The 22,749-nt window shown below is 41.2% G+C and overlaps 1 protein-coding gene across 1 annotated transcript in view; it reads right to left on the bottom strand.

Annotated features, from left to right (window-relative positions):
- Nucleotides 1-22,749, bottom strand: part of DGKB (diacylglycerol kinase beta) — a 638,462-nt gene that overhangs the window by 509,903 nt on the left and 105,810 nt on the right. Inside the window, exons 3-5 of the mRNA XM_044295049.1 lie at nt 13,330-13,406; nt 4,374-4,394; nt 2,818-2,971 (exon numbers count right to left, since the gene is read on the bottom strand). Of these exons, the coding sequence (XP_044150984.1) occupies nt 2,818-2,971; nt 4,374-4,394; nt 13,330-13,406 (252 nt within the window). The remainder of the gene's footprint in view (nt 1-2,817; nt 2,972-4,373; nt 4,395-13,329; nt 13,407-22,749) is intronic.

Below are 22,749 nucleotides of genomic sequence, written 5' to 3'. Positions count from 1 at the left end.
CACTGACATTTAAGATTTCGGAGTAGGCAGCAACAGGGGGGATCTCACTCCTTGGTCTGATCTGGGTACTGTCGTCAGACCGCTGGTTGGAGGCCGTTGCTTCCAACTCTTCTTTATCCGATGTCAAGAATGGCTGCGCATCGGTAAGGTCTGAGAATGGATGTGAAAAAAATTCCTCTGACTCGAGTGGAGGGGCTATGGTGGTGGTGGTGTATTTGGGGGTGCACACAGCAGAGAGTGAGGAGGGTGCAGATACAAAGGATGAGGAGGGTGCAGAAGCGGAAGGGTGAATGAGCCACTCAACCAACTCTGGTCCACCCTTTGAAGTAATCGCATGTGCCTTCTCCAACTTACCACTTAGACTCCAGCCTGGTGCACCTGCCCGACCCCTACCATCCCTGCGGAGTGGCCTGCCTCTTCCTCTGCCTGTCATTTTCAAAATGATCCTGTGCCTAAGTCCCTAGAGAAGAGCAGTATTTGTGGAAGCAGGTATATTGCAGGCCTCAATCAATATTTGGTGGAAACAGGTATATCGAACCCCTTAATCAGTATTGTGTGGAAGCAGGTATCTCACAGGCCTCAATCAATATTTGGTGGAAACAGGTATATCTAACCCTTCAATCAGTATTTTGTGGAAGCAGGTATATCGCAGCCCTCAATCAGTATTTTGTGGAAGCAGGTATGTCAAACCCCTTAATCAGTATTTTGTGGAAGCAGGTATATCGCTGGCCTCAATCAATATTTGGTGGAAACAGGTATATCGAACCCCTTAATCAGTATTTTGTGGGAACAGGTATATCAAACATCTCAATTATTTAGTTTGACAGTTATATCACAACACCCTGTTTCTTTGGGGCAACATGTATATCGCAGCCCTCAATCAGTATTTTGTGGAAGAAGGTATATCACACCCCTCAATCTGTTTTTTGGGGGGAAACAGGTATATCACACCCATTGCAATTAATTGTTCCATAGCGTTTGTCCCTCTATATAGCTGCGGTATCGCAGCAGAACCGCACACAACTGCTGCACAATACAAATGCACTATAATAAACTTTCTATGTTAGAAAGTATATAATAAGTATATCACCCCCTCCCCCAGTATATCACACCTATCGATAGCACACCTATACCAGTCCATAAAAATAATTTTGTGGCCCTATTAGCTAGCATTTGGTGTCCCTAACAGCCTGTCCCTGCACCAGAAAGCAACCTCTCCCTACACTGGCAAAACACAAAATGTAAAATGGCGGCCAGATCGGGTTCTTTGATAGGGTGGGGGTGTGTCCATATGCTGAAACGTCTCAACTGTCTGTCCTGTCCCACCTGATGGATGTGTCATGGGTCAAATTTCGGCACAATGCAAAAGAATATGGCGCCGGCGGACATCGCCATATGAACGAGCAAAGAATGACCGACGGACTAACCGCAAGGCCATCTCTATTTACGAACAGATATGCATTATTTTTGTGGCGTATATCTGGCGCAGATTCTGTCACACGCCATTTTGAGGCAGAATATGCGACTTCTTCACCGCTCGTGCCAGGTCTTAAAAAGGGGGCATCCCATGGGCGTGGAAAGAGATGGACTGTCAGGCCGTCTCATTCATCATTGTCTACACCTGGTTTAGGCATTCGAAAATGGTCTTAATGTAAGACAGCACGGAAGCTGTCTTACATTTAGAATCAGCGGTGGATACGCAAAAGTTATGTAGAGGCCAATGCCTCTTCACAACTTTGAAGATCCACCGCCAGCGCAGGACCTTATTTAGACTGGCGTCTAAAATGCCAGCCTTAATCAATGACCCCCAATGAGTCCTGGAAGTAATGATATGGACCCCACAAAACCCCACAACACTAGAGATGAGCAAATTTATTGAAAATTTGATTAGGCTGATTTACTCAATTTCACGAAAAAAATTCGCTCCGTGATGCTTCGCTTTGTCACATTCCGCATTTTGTTGTAAGTAGTAGTGGGTGCAATGACAGGGAGCTGCGATAGCGCCACCCCCGTAATTGTACCCCTCAGATGCCGCGTTCATACATTGAAAAATGGTCTTAATGTAAGACAGCAGCATCGGAGTGTAAAATTAACAATAACAATTTTTTTTTTATCAAACTTACCGCTTCCATTTGCTTGCGACGGGCTAGCCGCCGCCATCTTGCTTGAAGATCTCAACCGAAATCCTGTGCGGTGCAAGATTACAACATTACACCGGCTGGCGTGGTTACGTATGACATCATCAAGCCGGTCGGCGTGATAATGTAATCTCGCACTGCACAGGATTTCAGCCGAGATCTTTAAGCAAGATGGAGGCTGGCGGCCCGTCACGAGCAAATGGAGGAGGTAATCATGAATTTTTTAGTTTTTTATACTATTTCAGGTTAAAATCCTAATTGAATTCCACTTTGTAGGATTCGATTTGTTTATCTCTACTCAACACCATCCAGTCTGTCTGGGATTACATGAAGAGACAGAAGGATTTGAGAAAGCCTACATCCACAGAAGATCTGTGCTTAGTTCTCCAAGACGTCTGGAACAACGTACCTGCCAAGTTCATTCAAAACCGTCTACAAGTACCTAGAGGATCTGAGGCTGAAGGTAAAGGTCGGTCACACAAAATACAGATTAGATTTAGATTTCTTTTTTCTTCATTCACTTTGCATTTTCTTATTATATAGTGCCATTAACATTTCTATTTTTGAAAGCATTCTTACCTTAAAAGACTTTTTCCACACCTGCCTAAAACTTTTGCACAAAACTGAATATCCTTAACATTACAAAATAAGATGCAATATCATAATTATAATCGCCTACCACCGGAGAGAAGAGCAGTTTTGCTCTGCATTGAAGGACTTGGGTTGTGGAATCTGTTGCTAAAGGACATGAACAGATGTTTGCAAAATTCATCAGGCAGATCCACCTCCAGAAACGTCTTCATAAATAGCTGGAAACCTTCAAAGTCAATCGCCTAGTTATAAAAAGAGAACGCATTAAATATCAGCTTAATATTTATCTATCAATAAAATGTACTTTGATATTAACTATTATGATACTGTATAGTATGTAGGGAAAAGCGAACCCAAACTGCAAAGTCCGGGTTCCGGGCGATTTATGAATTACTTTATTAATTTTCGTTATAACATGGTTATATCGGAAAATACCATAATACTTAAGACAGAATAAAAAAGGAACACCTTTAGAGGCATTCCATTTAGCATTTGGTCATAATAAAAGTCTATGGGCAGCATAACGGATCCGTCCTGGCTTACTATGTACAAGAATATAACTACTATAATACTGCTCCTATGTACAAGAATATAACTACTATAATACTGCTCCTATGTACAAGAAAATAACTACTATAATACTGTTCCTATGTACAAGAATATAACTACTATAATACTGCTCCTATGTACAAGAATATAACTACTATAATACTGCTCCTATGTACAAGAAAATAACTACTATAATACTGTTCCTATGTACAAGAATATAACTACTATAATACTGCTCCTATGTACAAGAATATAACTACTATAATACTGCTCCAATGTACAAGAATATAACTACTATAATACTTTTCCTATGTGCAAAAATATAACTACTATAATACTGCCTCCTATGTACAGGAATATAACTACTATAATACTGCCTCCTATGTTCAAGAATATAACTAATATAATACTGCCTTTGATGTACAAGAATATAACTACTATAATACTGTTTCTATGTACAAATATTTAACCACTATAATACTGCTTCTATGTACAAATATTTAACTACTATAATACTGCTCCTATGTACAAGAATATAACAACTATAATACTGCCCCTATGTACAAGAATATAACTACTATAATACTGCTCCTATATACAAGAATATAACTACTATAATACTGCCCCTATGTACAAGAATATAACTACTATAATACTGCTCCTATGTACAAGAATATAACTACTATAATACTACTCCTATGTACAAGAATATAGTTACTATAATACTGCTCCTATGTACAGGAATATAACTATATAATACTGCCCCTATGTACAGGAATATAACTGCTATAATACTGCTCCTTCGTACAAAAATATAGTTACTACAATACTACCCCCTTTATGTAAGAATATACTGTAACTGCCACAGTACTGTAATACTGTCCCCCAGTGGAACAGAATATACCTACTAATGAGACAAATAAATCCTCCAGTGACCACAGTGTTTCCTCCTTATTAAGAGTATATCACTAGGGCAACATTAAAGGGATTTTTAGACTTTTTTCAGTATGTATTATATAATAACTCATTATCTTGCATTTCTTAGAGAAATCTGACCATGTGCAGAAATATTTTAATTAAAAATATTTGAATTACCTGTTTCAGTATATCTTGTTTCTGAGTAGCAAGGAGGAAAAAGGAGAAGAAGAAAAACATTAACTGTCATTTTTATTATATTATAATCAAATCATAATTTCCATAGCTTCAGGTGCTGCACAGCATATGCTGTGAGGATACAAGATGTGCAGCACCTGAAACTACGGATACTGGAAGCCTGTGCTAACATTGCTCCTGTGGTGTTTCTATCAGTGTGTGAAGAGTGGGAGAAGAGGGTTGCATTGACAAACCAACACAATGGGCAGCACATTGAACACATTTTATAATTGGTCAGAAACTTGTAAATAACTCATGAAAGAATAAAGTTACGTTAAAACCAAGCACACCATTGTTTTTTTTGTGAAATTCCCAATAAGTTTGATGTGTCACATGACCCTCTTCCTATTGAAAAAACAAAAGTTGGATTCAAAATGGCCGACTTCAAAATGGCTGCCATGGTCACCATCCATCTTAAAAAGTTTCCCCCCGCACATATACTAATGTGCCACAAACAGGAAGTTAATATCACCAGCCATTCCCATTTTATTAAGGTGTATCCATATAAATGGCCCACCCTGTACATCGTAACAAATTTTTAGTAAAATCAGTTTTGGGTTTAAAAAGTTGCATCTAAAGATAAGTAAAAATAAATAAATAAAATAAAAAGTACATCAGCACTTCAGTCTTTACAAATGTCATAATCTGCGCTCCGAGGCTGATGTTACTATTATACATGAGTCTCATAATATGCTCCTTTGTAGATCTGCAGTGCGGGAACATTTATTCCAATGTCTAATAAAATTTGTACATTGTACAAGTCGCTTATTGAGTTCTCTCGTATGATGTCACCAGTTCAACTCAATCCAGAAATAAAAATGCTAATAAAAACTGCCTGACAGCATGGCACGCAGGGTATTTGGAGTAACGCAGTGTATTACAGTGCGTTCAAAAAGTCTTCAGACGCCTTCACTTTTTCACATTTTGTTATGTTGCTCCTTGTGCTAAAATAAAATGAAAAAACGTTTTTCCCCCATCATTCTGCACGTAATCCCCCATAATGAGCAGGTGAAAACAGAATGTTATAAATCTTTGCTAATTTATTGAAAAGGAAAAACTGAAATGTCACATCAACATAAGTCTTCAGCCCCTTTACTCAGGTCTTAGGTGAAGCCTCTTTGGTAGTGAGTCCAGCCTCCAGTCTTCTTGGAGATGATGCCACAAGATTTACACCTGGATTTAGGGATTTTATGCCATTCATGTCTGTAGATCCTCTCAAGCTCTGTCTGTCGGTGGACGGCCATTTTTAGGTCTCTCCAGAGATGGTCCATTGGGTTCAGGGCTCTGGTTGGGCCTCTCAAGGACTTTCCCAGAGTTGTCCCTAAGCCGCTCCTGTGTTGTCTTGGTTGTGTGCTTAGGGCTATTGTCTTGTTTGAAGGTGAACCTTCAGCCCACTCTGAGGTCAAGGGCACCCTGGATCAGGGTACCATTCAGAATATCTCTATACTTTACTTCATTCAGTGCAAAATAGCGTTCAAGGGTAGACATCTGAGAAACAGTCATCATTTTGCTGAATTGACAATTCCTGTCACATGATGTTGGCACCATTCCTTACAAACCATGTATTGGATCTTCCTGGATTTCAGTTATTCATAGAATGATAATCAAGCTTGAATCATGCGTTCTAGGGTGATCATCATAAACATCTTGCTATTTTAACAGCGCACCATATGGTCAGGTGTAGTACTGCAACTGAATCTTCTCAATGGCTTTCATGCAAAACACTAACATTACTTGCTGAGTTATCATGAGGTTTGACCTAGGCAAAGTGACAGCATGTCTGTTTTTACAGTATCTGTATCTCGGTTGCCAGAAAGCTCCTCATTTGCTGCCAGAAAGCAAATACATCTGTTCACCACAATGCAAAACACAAGTTCTTCAGTGAAAATATTCCATAGGATTCCACTATGATACTTCATGTGAAAGTCTACATGACAAAATTATATTGGGTACGCATCTTGAGGTGGTTAAGTAGGACACATTGCCCTATAGTGCTGTTTGTCTGGTCACAACCAGTCAAGCCCAGGATGATTAATTTAGCCGTGAGGCTGGAAGCAGAGCCAATTGGGCTACTGGATCAGCCTCAAATACCAGAGCTAGGCTTGGGATTGAAGTCTGCTACTCAGTCATTGCCAGCTGTTGGTGATTGTGTAAAGTGTTATGAGTCTGTTTGTACCTGAACTCAAGACCAGGTCACTTATCCTCTGTGCACCGACCTTGGCTTGTATTCTGTATTAACCCTTTCGTTTACTGTTTTGGCTCTGTCTCTCCTGGTTTTGACCCCTACTCTTTGTATCCTTGTCATTCTGGTAGTTCTGTTTCTAGCGAGCTTGCACCAGTTTTCTGCTACCTTACACCACAGACATAACTTGGCCCTGGCAGCCAAGTCCACCCAGTCTCATGGCAAGCTCTGTTGAAGAATCTAGGGGTAGCCTTAGATTTCTACCAACCAGAGTGGTTAAGGAATACTGGTAGCAGTTTTTGAGTTTACTGGCTTTGGTTCTAGACAGTGACTATAGTATTTTCTTGTAATACATACTCTCAATCGGGGTATAGTATAGAAAATGTTAAGTGTAAACACTATTTATTTAAGCACTATAGGACACTGATCCCTTAACATCACTAACTGGCCACCACAATCACTGCAAATCTGCATTAGATCTGGCCAATGTATGCACAATTTATCTGGTCATGATACAGCTCCATTAAAGGGATTTTCTGGGACTGTAATATTGATCACCTATTTCTGAAAGGGATTCTCTAGAATTTTACATGGTTGACTTATCCTTAGGAGAGGTCATCAATTTCAGATTGGCTGTGGTCCAACTACCAACACCCCCACTAATAAGCTGTTTGCCAGTAGGCACCAGAACTACACAGCTCTGTCCACTACACAGTGGACAGAGCTGGTTACTGCAGCACTGCTTTCACTGAAAAAAATGGAGCATCCTCTGTAATTCAAACCTCCATCTCTGAATTTCTGGATTTCTTTAGGACAATCAGATTAGTTTCCAACATGTACTGCGCACTGGCCCACAGGATAGGAATGGGGCTGTAAATCATAGATGTACAATCACTCTCAACATGTATCTGCTGTTCACAATTGCACGGTGCAGTTACTGTCTCAGAAGTGTGGCTGGCGCCAGAAGCAATTATCTTTTACACATGCAGTAAAATTGCCATAAACATGCATTTACCCTACCGTCTCATTTCAACATGGCCTCTAAGGTCCTCAAGCATCTGTAAATATTCAGTGTTTCCTTCCGTCAGGGAATAATCCTTAAGGCTCATGCACACGGCCGTTGTGTGGCCGTTCCGTGCATTGGCGACCGCAATTTGCAGTCCCCAATGCACGGGCAACATCCGTGTGGCGGCCGGGACGGATCGAGACCCATTCAACTTGAATGGGTCCGTGATCCGTCCACACTGTTAGAAAACTAGAACATGTTATATTTTTTTGCGGTGCGGAGGCACAGACAGAAACATCACGGAAGCATTCCTTACTGCTTCCGTGGGATTCCGATCTGTGCTTCCGTTCCGCACCGCATCTCCCGGATTGCAGAACCATTCAAGCGAATGGGTCCGCATCCGTGATGCAGGATGCACACAGCCGAAGCATGTGTATTGTGGACACGCCATATCCGGGCAACGGCCATGTGCATGAGCCCTTAGCAAAGTTGCTCTCTGGCACTCTCAGGAATGGTGTTTTCCTGGATAAAATACTCTTTAGGACTACTTTGTAGCAGCAAACAACAAACAGGTCTTGTCTCTTGCCTCTTCAGCAGCAGAGTCTAAACTATCTAACCAGGGGATCATGGGACCAGATCCTATTGCTGCTTTGACAAAGCAACTTCAAGGCCTGTCTTTGGAGGTGGCAGGATTGAAGGCGTCGGTCCTCCAGCAACAGCAGCAATTGCAGCAGACCGCAAGCGCAGAGGTTGCTATGGGTAACTAGGTTGCTGCGGAACCCAAGGTTGTTCTTCCTGACAGATTTTCTGGGGGAAGGGAAAAATTTGTGACGTTCCGTGAGGCCTGTAAGTTTATATTTTAAGCTGCGCCCTTACTCCTCTGGTAATAAAGAACAGCGGGTGGGGATTGTTACTTCCCTGCTTCAGGGGGACCCGCAATCCTGGGCATTCTCTTTACCCACTGATTCCCAGGCTCTCCGGTCAGTGGATGCATTTTTTGGGGCCTTGGGTCTCATATATGATGACCCTGACCGGGTCACCCTGGCCGAGTCTAAGTTACGGAGACTCCTACAGGGAGATCGCCCAGTGGAACGACCCGGCTCTCAGGAGTCAGTTCTGCTCTGGGTTATCCGAAAGGGTTAAGGATGCGCTTGCGCTGTATGAGACCCCCTTTTCGCTTAATGCTGTTATGTCCCTTTCTATCAGAATAGATAGACGTCTTAGGGAGAGATCGAAAATTCCTGAGCAATCGGTAACCTCTCCCAAGCAGCAGTTAGTCTGTAAGGACCTAGAAGAGCCTATGCAGCTAGGAGGAACTACTCGTCAGGTCCGTAGGCGTGGGGTTTGTTTTTTCTGTGGGGGGAGGGGTCATTTCATTAATGTCTGTCCTTCCTTACTCAAAAACAAAAGACCGTCGGAAAACTACTAACCCCAGGCTGTGGGGAGGATGTCAGCCGGGGGGGGGGGGGGGGGTATAGGTATCCTCCATACGAACATCTAAATTTGTGTTGCCAGCAGTTGTTTTTGGTGTTAAGACGGAGACTATTTCTTTCTTTTTAGACAGCGGAGCAGGGGTAAATTTGATAGATGCCCATTTTGCCCGCACTATGGGTTTGTCTCTCTGTACGCTACAGAGACCTATTCCCATATTCGCTATTGATTCTGCTCCTCTGTCTCAGAGAAACCTCACTCACATTGTCCATAACTTACACCTTCGGGTAGGGGACCACCATAACGAGTGTCTTTCATGTTACGTTCTGGAGGGCCTTCCATCTCCTGTGGTATTGGGTCTTCCTTGGTTGGTAGCGCACAATCCAGTGGTGGATTGGCAGGCCAGGGAGATATTGGAGTGGAGTGAGCATTGCAGAGAAAATTGCTTAAAAAGCAATTGCTTAGTCGCCTCCATAGATACTCTACCTACATTTGTTTTGGACTTTGAGGATGTTTTTTCTGAAAAGGGTTGTCAGAAGCTACCACCTCACCGTCCTTATGATTGCCCGGTTAACCTGTTTCCCGGTGCAAAATTACCCAAGACCAGGTTATATAATCTTTCGGGTCCCGAGAGACAAGCCATGAAAGATTATATCTCCGAGAGTCTGACTAAGGGACACATCAGACCTTCTTCATCACCCGTGGCTGCAGGGTTTTTCTTTGTTAAAAAGAAAGATGGGGCCTGCGTCCTTGCCTAGATTTCCGCGAACTAAACCGGATAACCATCCGAGACCCATACCCTCTTCCTCTCATTCCTGACCTGTTTAATCAGAATGCGGGTGCTAGGTGGTTCTTAGGGGGGCCTACAATCTGATTTGTATCAAGGAAGGGGATGAGTGGAAGACAGATTTTAACACCCTTAAGGGGCATCATGAAAATCTAGTCATGGCTTTCGGTCTGACCAATGCTCCTGCTGTCTTCCAACATTTCGTTAATGATATTTTTAGTCATCTTATCGGCAGGTTTGTGGTGATATACCTAGATGATATTTTAATTTATTCGTCTGATCTGAGAACACATGAGGTGCATGTCAGACAAGTACTGCAGGTCCTACGGACGAATAAATTATATGCGAAAATTGAAAAGTGTGTCTTCGCCGTTCTGGAAATACAGTTCCTGGGATATCTATTATCTGCTTCAGGTTTCCGTATGGATCCTAGGAAGGTCCAGGCAATTTTAGATTGGGATCTTCCTGAGAACCTTTAAAGCACTGCAACGGTTCTTGGGTTTCGCATTTTTCTAAATGGTCTGACGCTGCTAAAATTGCATTTTCCTCTCTAAAAGAGAGGTTTACCTTGGCCCCTGTACTAATCCAACCTGATGTCTCCCAGCCTTTTTATTGTTGAAGTAGATGCGTCAGAGGTGGGAGTGGTGGCTGTACTGTCTCAGGGTCCGTCTCCTGGCAAATGGCGTCCTTGTGCTTTCTTTTCTAAAAAACTATCTGCAGCGGAGAAGAACTATGATATTGGCAATAGGGAACTATTAGCTAATAAACTAGCGTTTGAAGAATGGCGTCACTTTTTCGAAGGGGCAATCCACCCCGTCACGGTGATTACGGACCACAAAAACCTTCTGTACCTCGAATCAGCTAAGCGTCTCACCCCTAGACAAGCTAGGTGGTCGCTATTTTTTACCAGGTTTAACTTTTTCATCACCTATCGTCCTGGGGCAAAAAATACCAAGGCAGATGCATTATCTCGTAGTTTCCCTGGAGGGGGTAATGTGGGTGATCCGGTACCCTTTTTACAAAGAGGAGTGGTTGTCTCTGCTGTACACTCTGTTCTAGAGGGAAAGGTGTTAGAGGCCCAGGGGGACTCCCCGGTCTCTTGCCCCTCAGAGAAATTGTTTGTACCGTTAAACCTGCGTCTCGAATTATTAAAGGAACATCATAATTCGGCACTTGCTGGGCACCCGGGTAGTAAAGCAACCTTGGAGCTATTGTCTCGTTGTTTTTGGTGGCCAAGGTTGCGTCAGGATGTAATGGATTTTGTGTCTACTTGTTCTACTTGTGCACGCGCGAAAGTCTCTCATACACGTCCAGCAGGGTCTTTATTGCCACTTGTCATTCCCAATAGGCCATGGACACATCTATTAATGGATTTCATCACTGACTTAGCTTTGTCTGCGGGTAAAACAGTAGTAGTAGACAGGTTTAGCAAAATGGTACACTTTATTGCGTTTCCCGCACTACCTAATGCTAAGACTCTTGCTCAGGTGTTCATCAGTAAAATCGTGTAGCTTCACGGGGTCCCTTCCGATGTTGTTTTGGATCGGGGAACCCAGTTTATTTCAAAGTTTTGGAAAGCTTTTTGTTCCCGTTTGGGGGTACACTTGTCCTTTTTCCTCAGCTTTCCATCCTCAGTCGAATGGACAGACTGAGTGTACCAACCAAAACATTGAGACATACCTAAGGTGTTTTGTGTCTAAAAACCAAGAGGTGTGGTCATCATATTTACCGTAAGCTGAGTTTGCTATAAATAATCGCCGTCAGGAATCCACTGGCAAGTCACCATTTCTCGGTGCATATGGTTTTCATCCCCAATTCTGTACTTTCAAAGAAGGGGGGTCATCAGGGGTTCCCAAAGAGGAACGGTTTTCGTCATCTCTTTCATCTGTATGGCAGAAGGTGCAAGCTAACTTGAGAAATATGGGAGGTAAATATAAATGCATGGCTGATAAGAAACGGTCGCCAGGTCCGGACCTAGGAGTTAATGACTGTGTGGTTATCTACTAGGAATATTAAGTTAAAGGTTCCCTCTTGGAAACTGGGTCCTAGGTTCATTGGTCCTTACAAAATAGTAGCCCTCATTAACCCCGTGGCTTTTCGCCTGGAGCTACCTCAGACTTTTAAAATCCATAACTTCTTCCATAAGTCGTTACTCAAAAAGTATGTTCCACCTCTAGAACCGTCACCGCTGCCACCTCCTCCTGTTATTGTGGATGGTAATCTGGAGTTTCAAATATCCAAAATTGTTGATTCTCTTTGGGTCCACCGCTCTCTTCAATATCTGGTGCTATGGAGGGGTTACGGTCCCAAGGAAAGAATGTGGGTTCCAGCATCAGAGGTAAACGCCAACAGGTTAGTTCAGGCATTCCATGCCTCTCATCCTGAGAGACCTGGTCCTGAGTGTCCAGAGGCCCCTCGTGGAAAGGGGGGTACTGTCACGAGGGTGTCAAGAGCCACGTCTGACTCAGTTATACCCGGGGTCAGGAAGTCGCAGTGGGTGGCTGCGCGCTCTATGTCTAAAGATCGCGCTGTTTCTTAATGGTAGCTTTGTGTGTTTGCCTTGCAATCCTTTTTGTCTCACTCAGGGATCCGTAGCTTCTTCTCTCTTCTCCTCTCCTGTTTCTTGTCCATCACTCCCAACCTCTTTATATTCTCCCTCCCACTTCTCTGGTTGCCTGATATAGAGCTTCCTGCCTGGACTTCTATACTGACCCACTGGAGCTGTGTAGCTGTGATTCCTGGTTGTCGTTCCAGAGCGTTACCCTCCGGATCCCTGTTGGGCTTTTGTTGTCCGCTGTTGTCGCCCACCTGGGATTATATGTTTTGTCAGTATTGTCTGTCCTCTCCTTGGTGTTTTCCTTTAGTGTTAGTGGTGAGGACTAGGGTCCCCACCGCCCTATTCACTACTTAGGGCTCATCTTAGGGAAAGTCAGGGTTTAGGCACGTGATCGGCGTACGGGTGAGGAACCCGTCTAGGGACGTCAGGGCAGTCAGGTGCCAGCCTCAAGGTGAGTTACGGGTCACCACTTTTCCCTCTCCCTTGGACAGGGCCTTCCCTTTTCCCTCCCTTTCCGTCACATATGTGATCGGCACGCCGGTCGTGATACCAGCCAACTGCAACTAATATGGTCAATAAACTGTTTCCCACCCTGATATAACGTTTCGAGATGCTCATAGCACAAATCATCTCTGTCAACATTTTAACAGATTTTTAAGAATAAAATATGATAAAACAAGTACATGAACAGTTTTAGGCATATCATTTTAGGCAAGTCTAAGACCTTTCATAAACTGACTCCTGTCCTTTTGTGACTATTATTCCTCAGAACCCGACCCCTCACTCTACAATTTCTCTTAACCAGTGGCTTATAATGCAGTGAAGGTTTCGTTATTTTGACGTGGAGAACAGAGTCGCATGCTACTCCAATCTCAGTGTGAATACAGGCTTTTACAACTACGGAAGAATTAGACTTCAGAAAAATAAATAAATTACCTCTTCTGGGTTGTATTTGGCCAGGACTCCGTTACCGTGAAACTCTTCCAAGACATCCTTGAGTTTCTTGGTCGAATCTTAAAGAAAGGAGAAAAGAACAGGTACTGAGTGAGGAAGAAAATGCTATTTAATATGTTTAATTTTTTTCTATGCATATATAGGAGTGGAATAACTGCATGAAGGACGGGCATAACACGCCTATAGGGCCCAGGAAGTAGGGGTGGGCTTAGTGCTGGACCTTACATACACAATGTTGGGGTGAATGGTATTTTAGGTTGTAAGGTCTTTTCTTTTGTAATTCTATTTTGAACTTACTATTGAGCACTCTTCCCCACTAGGCACTACACCATCCACAGTACCATATGGCTCAATCTAACTTGTCAGTATATTTCACATAACTCTGCATAGATCATTTATACTGCAATCAAGAGCTAAAATCATATTTCTAGAGATCAGAGCTACAAAAACCACAATCGCTGCTTCTTTAGTGTCTGCACAAAGTTCTCCTACCCTGTAGATTGATTTAAAGAAGGAAAATAAATGGTTTCCTTTCAATAACTTAGAACCTCAGCCAAGCTCTGGAGTATAATACAGGATGTAACTTAGGATCAGTACAGGATAAGTAATGTATGTACACAGTGACTGCACTAGGAGAATAGTGAGTGCAGCTCTGGGGTATAATGCAGGATGTAACTCAGGATCAGTACAGGATAAGTAATGTATGTACACAGTGACTGCACTAGGAGAATAGTGAGTGCAGCTCTGGGGTATAATGCAGGATGTAACTCTGGATCAGTACAGGATAAGTAATGTATGTACACAGTGACTGCACCAGCAGAATAGTGAGTGCAGCTCTGGGGTATAATGCAGGATGTAACTCAGGATCAGTACAGGATAAGTAATGTATGTGCACAGTGACTGCACCAGCAGAATAGTGAGTGCAGCTCTGGGGTATAATACAGGATGTAACTCAGGATCAGTACAGGATAAGTAATGTAATGTATGTACACAGTGACTGCACCAGCAGAATAGTGAGTGCAGCTCTGGAGTATAATACAGGATGCAACTCAGGATCAGTACAGGATAAGTAATGTATGTACACAGTGACTGCACCTGCAGAATAGTGAGTGCAGCTCTGGAGTATAATACAGGATGTAACTCAGGATCAGTACAGGATAAGTAATGTAATGTATGTACACAGTCACTGCACCAGCAGAATAGTGAGTGCAGCTCTGGGGTATAATGCAGGATGTAACTCAGGATCAGTACAGGATAAGTAATGTATGTACACAGTGACTGCACCAGCAGAATAGTGAGTGCAGCTCTGGAGTATAATACAGGATGCAACTCAGGATCAGTACAGGATAAGTAATGTATGTACACAGTGACTGCACCTGCAGAATAGTGAGTGCAGCTCTGGAGTATAATACAGGATGTAACTCAGGATCAGTACAGGATAAGTAATGTAATATAAGTACACCGTGACTGCACCAACTGATTAGTGAGTTCAGCTCTGGAGTATAATACAGGATGTAACTCAGGATCAGTACAGGATAAGTAATGTATGTACACAGTGACTGCACCAGCAGAATAGTGAGTGCAGCTCTGGGGTATAATATAGGATGTAACTCAGGATCAGTACAGGATAAGTAATGCATGTACACAGTGACTGCATCAGCAGAATAGTGAGTGCAGCTCTAGAGTATAATACAGGATGTAACTCAGGATCAGTACAGAATAAGTAATGTCTGTACACAGTGACTGCACCAGCAGAATAGTGAGCACAGCTCTGGAGTATAATACAGGATGTAACTCAGGATCAGTACAGGATAAGTAATGTATGTACACAGTGACTGCACCAGCAGAATAGTGAGTGCAGCTCTGGAGTATAATACAGGATGTACCTCAGGATCAGTACAGGATAAGTAATGTATAAACTTAGTGACTGCACCAGCAGAATAGTGAGTGCAGCTCTGGAGTATAATACAGGATGTAACTCAGGATCAGTACAGGATAAGTAATGTATAAACTTAGTGACTGAACCAGCAGAATAGTGAGTGCAGCTCTGGAGTATAATATAATATATAACTCAGGATCTATCTAACATAACATTAGTTTAATAAGTGAGCCCAATAGTTGAGTGTTATTAACTTCCTATCACGTTCCAACTAACGCAATAAATGAGTTGTAGGACTTTAGAAAATCCTGCTACTTTTTTCTTTAAGCGGCGCCATTCACACCAGACACGGCCCTTGGACAAGCGTGGCGCTCCTTTTGGCCTCACACAACCCCTTAAGGGGAATCCGTCACCACTTTTATGATTCCGTTAGTCAGGGCACTGCACCATAAAACTGATGACAGATTCCCTGTAGAGATTTATTTTACAATCATCTGTAAACGCCACAGCTAGTCGTGTGCGATTCTCCAAACCACCTCCATAAATGCCGCCGCTGTCTGTGGACACGAACTGTTATTTTACAGCGTGAAATGACCTTCAATAATCTTCACTTCTGCTGCCAACGCTGAGAACAAACAGATGAAATATTTATAATGTGCCTTAAAGCCTGACAATACTGCTTTCCCTACAGCGCTGCGCCGGGCGGAGGGTTAATATCAATGATGAATATTATTCCTTACAGGACGGCACCGAGAATATTTACTATACTCATCCACCATATTACATCATTATCTCTCTCTGCTGTCCTCATTAAGGAGCAGAATAAACTGACGATAATTGTTTGTTTTTTTTTGCTTTTTTTTCTCCCCAATAATTTTAAATTAAATTAAAAACAGAAAAAAGGAAAAGCAGGTGGAACCGTATTCTTATTGAATCCAATGGAACACTGCCTCTTGTGGTCATGAGTGGAAATGCCACCTTACAGATGTAGCAGAACTGAATTTGCTAAAGAGAAGGTTTCCCTTTGAAGCATCTTAGGCTGAGCTCACACCACCGTTTAGCTTTCCGTTTTTCTGATCCGTCAGAAGAAGAGAGAGAAAAAAAAATATCTGATCCTGTTGCATCAGTTGTCATCCGCTTGAGATCCGTTTTTTTAGACGGATCCTGTAAAAAAAAAAGTCACACGACCGTATACAATTTGCGGTCCGCAAAAAGTACGGATGACGCCTGTGTGCATTCCGTATTTTGTGAAACTGAACATCCGGCCCCTAATAGAACAGTACTATCCCTGTCCGTAATGCGGACAATAATAGAACATGTTCAATTACTTTGCGGAATTGGGATGCATATTGAAATGAATGGTTCCACATACGGTCCGCAAAAAAACGGATACGGAAAGAAAATATGTTCATGTGCATGAGCCCTAACTGATGCAATAGGATCTGTTTTGTTTTTTTTTGCTGTGAAACTACAACTCCCAGAATGTTCCATTTACTTCTGTGGGAGTTAGAAGAATAGCCGAGCATCTTTGCATGCTGGGAGTTGTAGTTTCACAGCAGATGGATTGCCGAAGGTTGCCGGTCACTGCAATAGAGGGAGACCATGTAACAAGCTGCTGTTGATGGATCTGATATCACGGTCATCTGCTGAATGGCTATCCACCAGTGCCTGCCCCATTAACACTCCCTTTACTGCTGCTTTTACTATTTGCACCATCTGTGCTTGCTAGATCAGAGTCCTTAAGGTCCAAAACAGACCCAATCGCGAAGGGGTTAAATACGGCTTTTTTTTTTCTCACTGATGATATCATCATACCGGTCTTGATGAGAATTTCAGGTTATGTTATATAAATTTCCATAAATAGCAAAGCAAAAATACTGAATAACAAAAAACAAACAACAAAATGAACAAAAAACTAAATCAAAGCACAAAATACGACAACAGCAGCTAGCCCGCTTGCTGATGGTTTCCATGTTCTAGATTATTTTCTTTATAATGGAAACAGTAAAAAAGAAACAGAAACAATAAAGAAATGGAAAAAAAAATAATGAAGATTTAATAAAACAATGCTGGATTTTACATGTTCTGATGACGGTACAGCCCAGGTGGTTCATCAATAAAAAATTCTGAAATACTTGGGGTATGTTCACACATGGTGCAGAGAAGCCCTGGAGAATACACTGAAGCATTTCTAAAATATTCATAATAGTATTATAGCTGCAGCGTGTGAGGATTTTCTAGAGCAGCATAAACTTTGCAGCATAAAATCTCCAGTAACTACTCGCTATTACCCGCCGTCAGTTGCCATGACAATACGTATACCGCAATGCTAAATGCAAATGGTAATCGTTTTATGAGTTGTGTCATACAGAAGAAGGGCCCTGGATACAATAAGGACGTGGGTGGGTTTTCACAAACAGCTCTGACTCATTGATAACGTTAATAACACATAATACAATTTATAAAAAATTGTCAAGGTCTTGAAGTCTGAATACTGCTCCTGCAGCACAAACACCGCCATCCTGCCTCTCCTCACTGCTAAACTTTCCACAATCTGGAAGACGCTAAGAGTTTACTAGATGACTTTCCAAAGGGGGTGAGGAGAACATTGAGCAATGGGGTTCTCACTGTCATCAAACTGTTTGGGGGAAGGGGTAGGAGTAAAGGTTACTTCTGACAGTATATCCATGGGCAAATAGAGTGAAAGAATAAATAAAACACTTAGGGGGTTATTTATTAACACTGGCGTTTTAGGCGCCAGTCTTAATAAGCTCCTGCGCTGGAATGAGGAAGCATGTTCTATTGCTGCTGGGACGAGAGAACCAACTCTCCGGTGAGACCACTAGCCCAGACAGATTTCAGAGACAAAATTACAGGTATGTTGCAAAGCTACAGCATTACAGTCAGCAGAGTGACCAGCTACCACAGATATCCAGACCCTGCTGCAGGTGAGAAACTATAGCTCAGGCACCCACCACTTTAATCCAATACAGGCCAGGCCAATTCAAAAATAAAACTGTATTTTTATCAAGTAGAAACCTACAAACACAAGTGCCAGCCTACAGCACCAACCTCTACATAACTTCGGTATATCCAGCGCCGGTCTAAATAAAACCCAGCTTCCTTGCTGGCTTACATTTAAACAATTATATACGCCTAACACAGGCATAGAAAATTATGAATGAGTCGGGCCTGCCAGACTGTCCCCTTTCCCACTCACATCATGCCCCCTTATTTAGACCTGGCGTAAGCAGAAAAAAGTTGCTATATAACCTTTGCACCACAATCTGCACCAAAAATATGCCTAATATAGGCATATTTCTGAACATCAATTACCCCTGTAAAGTCTATTGAAGATATTTTTACATCGCACTATGTAGATTAAAAAATAACTATAATACTGTCTTCTATGTATACGAATATAACTACTATAATACTGCTCCTATGTACAAGAATATAGCTACTATAATACTGCCTCCCTATGTACAAGAATATAACTGCTATAATACTGCCTCCTGTGTACAAGAATATAACTACTATAATACTGCTCCTATGTACAAGAATTTAACTGCTATAATACTGCTCCTATGTACAAGAATATAACTACTATAATACTGCTCCTATGTACAAGAATATAACTACTATAATACTGCCTCTTATGTACAAGAATATAACTACTATAATACTGCCTCTTATGTACAAGAATATAACTACTATAATACTGCCTCCCTATGTACAAGAATATAACTACTATAATACTGCCTCTTATGTACAAGAATATAACTACTATAATGCTGCTCCTATGTACAAGAATATAACTACTATAATACTGCTCCTATGTACAGGACTATAACTACTATAATACTGCTCCTATGTACAATAATATAACTACTATAATACTGCTCCTATGTAGAAGACTATAACTACTATAATACTGCCTCCTATGTACAAGAATATAACTACTATAATACTACTCCTATGTAAAAGAATATAACTACTATAATACTGCCTCCTATGTACAAGAATATAACTACTATAATACTGCTCCTATGTACAAGAATATAACTACTATAATACTGCTCCTATGTACAAGAATATAACTACTATAATACTGCCTCCTATGTACAAGAATATAACTACTATAATACTGCTCCTATGTACAGGAATATAACTACTATAATACTGCTCCTATGTACAAGAATATAACTACTATAATACTGCTCCTATGTACAAGACTATAACTACTATAATACTGCCTCCTATGTACAAGAATATAACTACTATAATACTACTCCTATGTAAAAGAATATAACTACTATAATACTGCCTTCTATGTACAAGAATATAACTACTATAATACTGCTCCTATATACTAGAATATAACTACTATAATACTGCTCCTATGTACAAGAATATAACTACTATAATACTGCTCCTATATACAAGAATATAACTACTATAATACTGCCTTCTATGTACAAGAATATAACTACTATAATACTGCCTCCTATATACAAGAATATAACTACTATAATACTGCTCCTATGTACAAGAATATAACTACTATAATACTGCTCCTATGTACAAGAATATAACTACTATAATACTGCTCCTATGTACAAGAATATAACTGCTATAATACTGCCTCCTGTGTACAAGAATATAACTACTATAATACTGCTCCTATGTACAGGAATATAACTACTATAATACTGCTCCTATGTAAAAGAATATAACTACTATAATACTGCCTCCTATGTACAAGAATATAACTACTATAATACTGCCTCCTATGTACAAGAATATAACTACTATAATACTACCTCCTATGTACAAGAATATAACTACTATAATACTGCCTTCTATGTACAAGAGTATAACTACTATAATACTGCTATGTACAAGAATATAACTACTATAATACTGCTCCTATGTACAAGAATATAACTACTATAATACTGCTCCTATGTACAAGAATATAACTACTATAATACTGGCTCCTATGTACAAGAATATAACTACTATAATACTGCCCCCTATGTACAATAATATAACTACTATAATACTGCTCCTATGTACAAGAATATAACTACTATAATACTGCTCCTATGTACAAGATTATAACTGCTATAATACTGCCTCCTGTGTACAAGAATATAACTACTATAATACTGCTCCTATGTACAGGAATATAACTACTATAATACTGCTCCTATGTAAAAGAATATAACTACTATAATACTGCCTCCTATGTACAAGAATAACTACTATAATACTGCCTCCTATGTACAAGAATATAACTACTATAATACTACCTCCTATGTACAAGAATATAACTACTATAATACTGCCTTCTATGTACAAGAGTATAACTACTATAATACTGCTATGTACAAGAATATAACTACTATAATACTGCTCCTATGTACAAGAATATAACTACTATAATACTGCTCCTATGTACAAGAATATAACTACTATAATACTGGCTCCTATGTACAAGAATATAACTACTATAATACTGCCCCCTATGTACAATAATATAACTACTATAATACTGCTCCTATGTACAAGAATATAACTACTATAATACTGCTCCTATGTACAAGAATATAACTGCTATAATACTGCCTCCTGTGTACAAGAATATAACTACTATAATACTGCTCCTATGTACAGGAATATAACTACTATAATACTGCTCCTATGTAAAAGAATATAACTACTATAATACTGCCTCCTATGTACAAGAATATAACTACTATAATACTGCCTCCTATGTACAAGAATATAACTACTATAATACTACCTCCTATGTACAAGAATATAACTACTATAATACTGCCTTCTATGTACAAGAGTATAACTACTATAATACTGCTATGTACAAGAATATAACTACTATAATACTGCTCCTATGTACAAGAATATAACTACTATAATACTGCTCCTATGTACAAGAATATAACTACTATAATACTGCTCCTGTGTACAAGAAAATAACTGCTATAATACTGCCTCCTGTGTACACTCCAGCACCATTCGCCGGCCACAGCACCTACATCTCCTGCCTTGCTCGTGTACCAAACCCATAACTCCAAAGGCACCATCTACCACCAGGTACCTTCAGAGTGCGCCCTGAGGGAAGAATGGGTGTGCCCCTTATTAATTTCCCTGGACACAGAAAGCATTAGTTCAGCTGTGATTTATGAAGATAACTGTTGCAGCCAGAGCCACTGCACTTCCATTCTCCTCTATGCTCTTCCCAAGCTGTGGCATATGTAATTTCCAGCTGGAACACTATCCAGATGTGTGAGAGGTTTCATGACTGGTAAAACCATCATTCAGGCTTCATCCACAGTATATAGCCTCATTCTGATGCCTTTTCTATATTTTATCTTCCTCTCTGATAAATGACCGGTGATTAGACGATGAACGTTTCTTTCTTGTCTGTGAATTCATCAGGACGTTCCTCAGGGACTTATTGCATCGCCCCCTGTGATTTCATGTTTAGCTTTTGAGATATTGTAATGTCTTTCAGTTACACTGATTATGAATCACACTTAATAGGTCTTGTCATAAGACGTCTGACGACATCTTCGCACAGCGCTCTCCTCCACTCCTCTAACGGTGGAATGAGAATATGTGAGTAAATGTTAAAGGGATCCTGTCTGCAGGAAATTCACTGATAAACTAAGGCCTTGTAGGCCTTGCTCATCTGAATGTGATGATACCTTTCACTTAGCTGTCCGTTGCTTCATTCTGGAGAAAAGGGACTTTTAATTAATGTGCAAATGAGCATGTAAGTGCACTGAGGGTGGGGCCAAGCCGTACTGTGCACCCTAGCTCCTCCTGCTTCGCAGGGGAACAGTGGTGGTGGCTGGAACTGAACAGGATGGGAGTGGTGGTGGTGGCAAAGAGGGTGGTTGTATACCTTACCTCTCCCTCTAGTGTTCCCCAGGCCATGCATGCAGTGAGTGGAGGGCACACCCTTTCTTCCCTCAGGGCATACCCTGGACTCTCGGGGTCTCCTGCCTGATGATTGGTGGGGTACTTTTGATGGTGGGTGACTGGCAGGGTTCATGGAAGAAGAACACGTGTAGGCCGGTGGACGGATGATAGAGTCAATGAACAAGCCCCTTTGGTTACAATAAATAAAGCTGAAATACGCCTAACCGTTGCACCGCAATCTGCGACTTCTCCCCGCTCATGCAGGTCTAAATAAATGGATGTGGTGTGGGAGCAGTAGGGGATGCTGTCTTACATTTAGAAGCAGCGGTCTTCTATTGCCAGCTTAGTGTTTTTATTAAGACCGGCGTCTAAATCGCCGGTCTTGATGAATGTGCCCCAAAGTCTCTCTTTAATGAATAGATGATGAGTGTTGCAGTTCACTGAGCAGCAATAAACACAGTTCCAAAGTATATTCTAAGTAACTGTGTATAGGCAGCAGCAATCATGGTGGTGGTAATCCTTCCTCTTTTTGGATACACTTTGCAACCTTCCCAAATAACCACAGGCGTGCA

This window comes from Bufo gargarizans, chromosome 5 (genome assembly GCF_014858855.1).
Source record: "Bufo gargarizans isolate SCDJY-AF-19 chromosome 5, ASM1485885v1, whole genome shotgun sequence".
Classification (NCBI taxonomy): Eukaryota; Metazoa; Chordata; class Amphibia; order Anura; family Bufonidae; genus Bufo; species Bufo gargarizans.
This window is presented reverse-complemented; position numbering and strand designations above follow the sequence as displayed.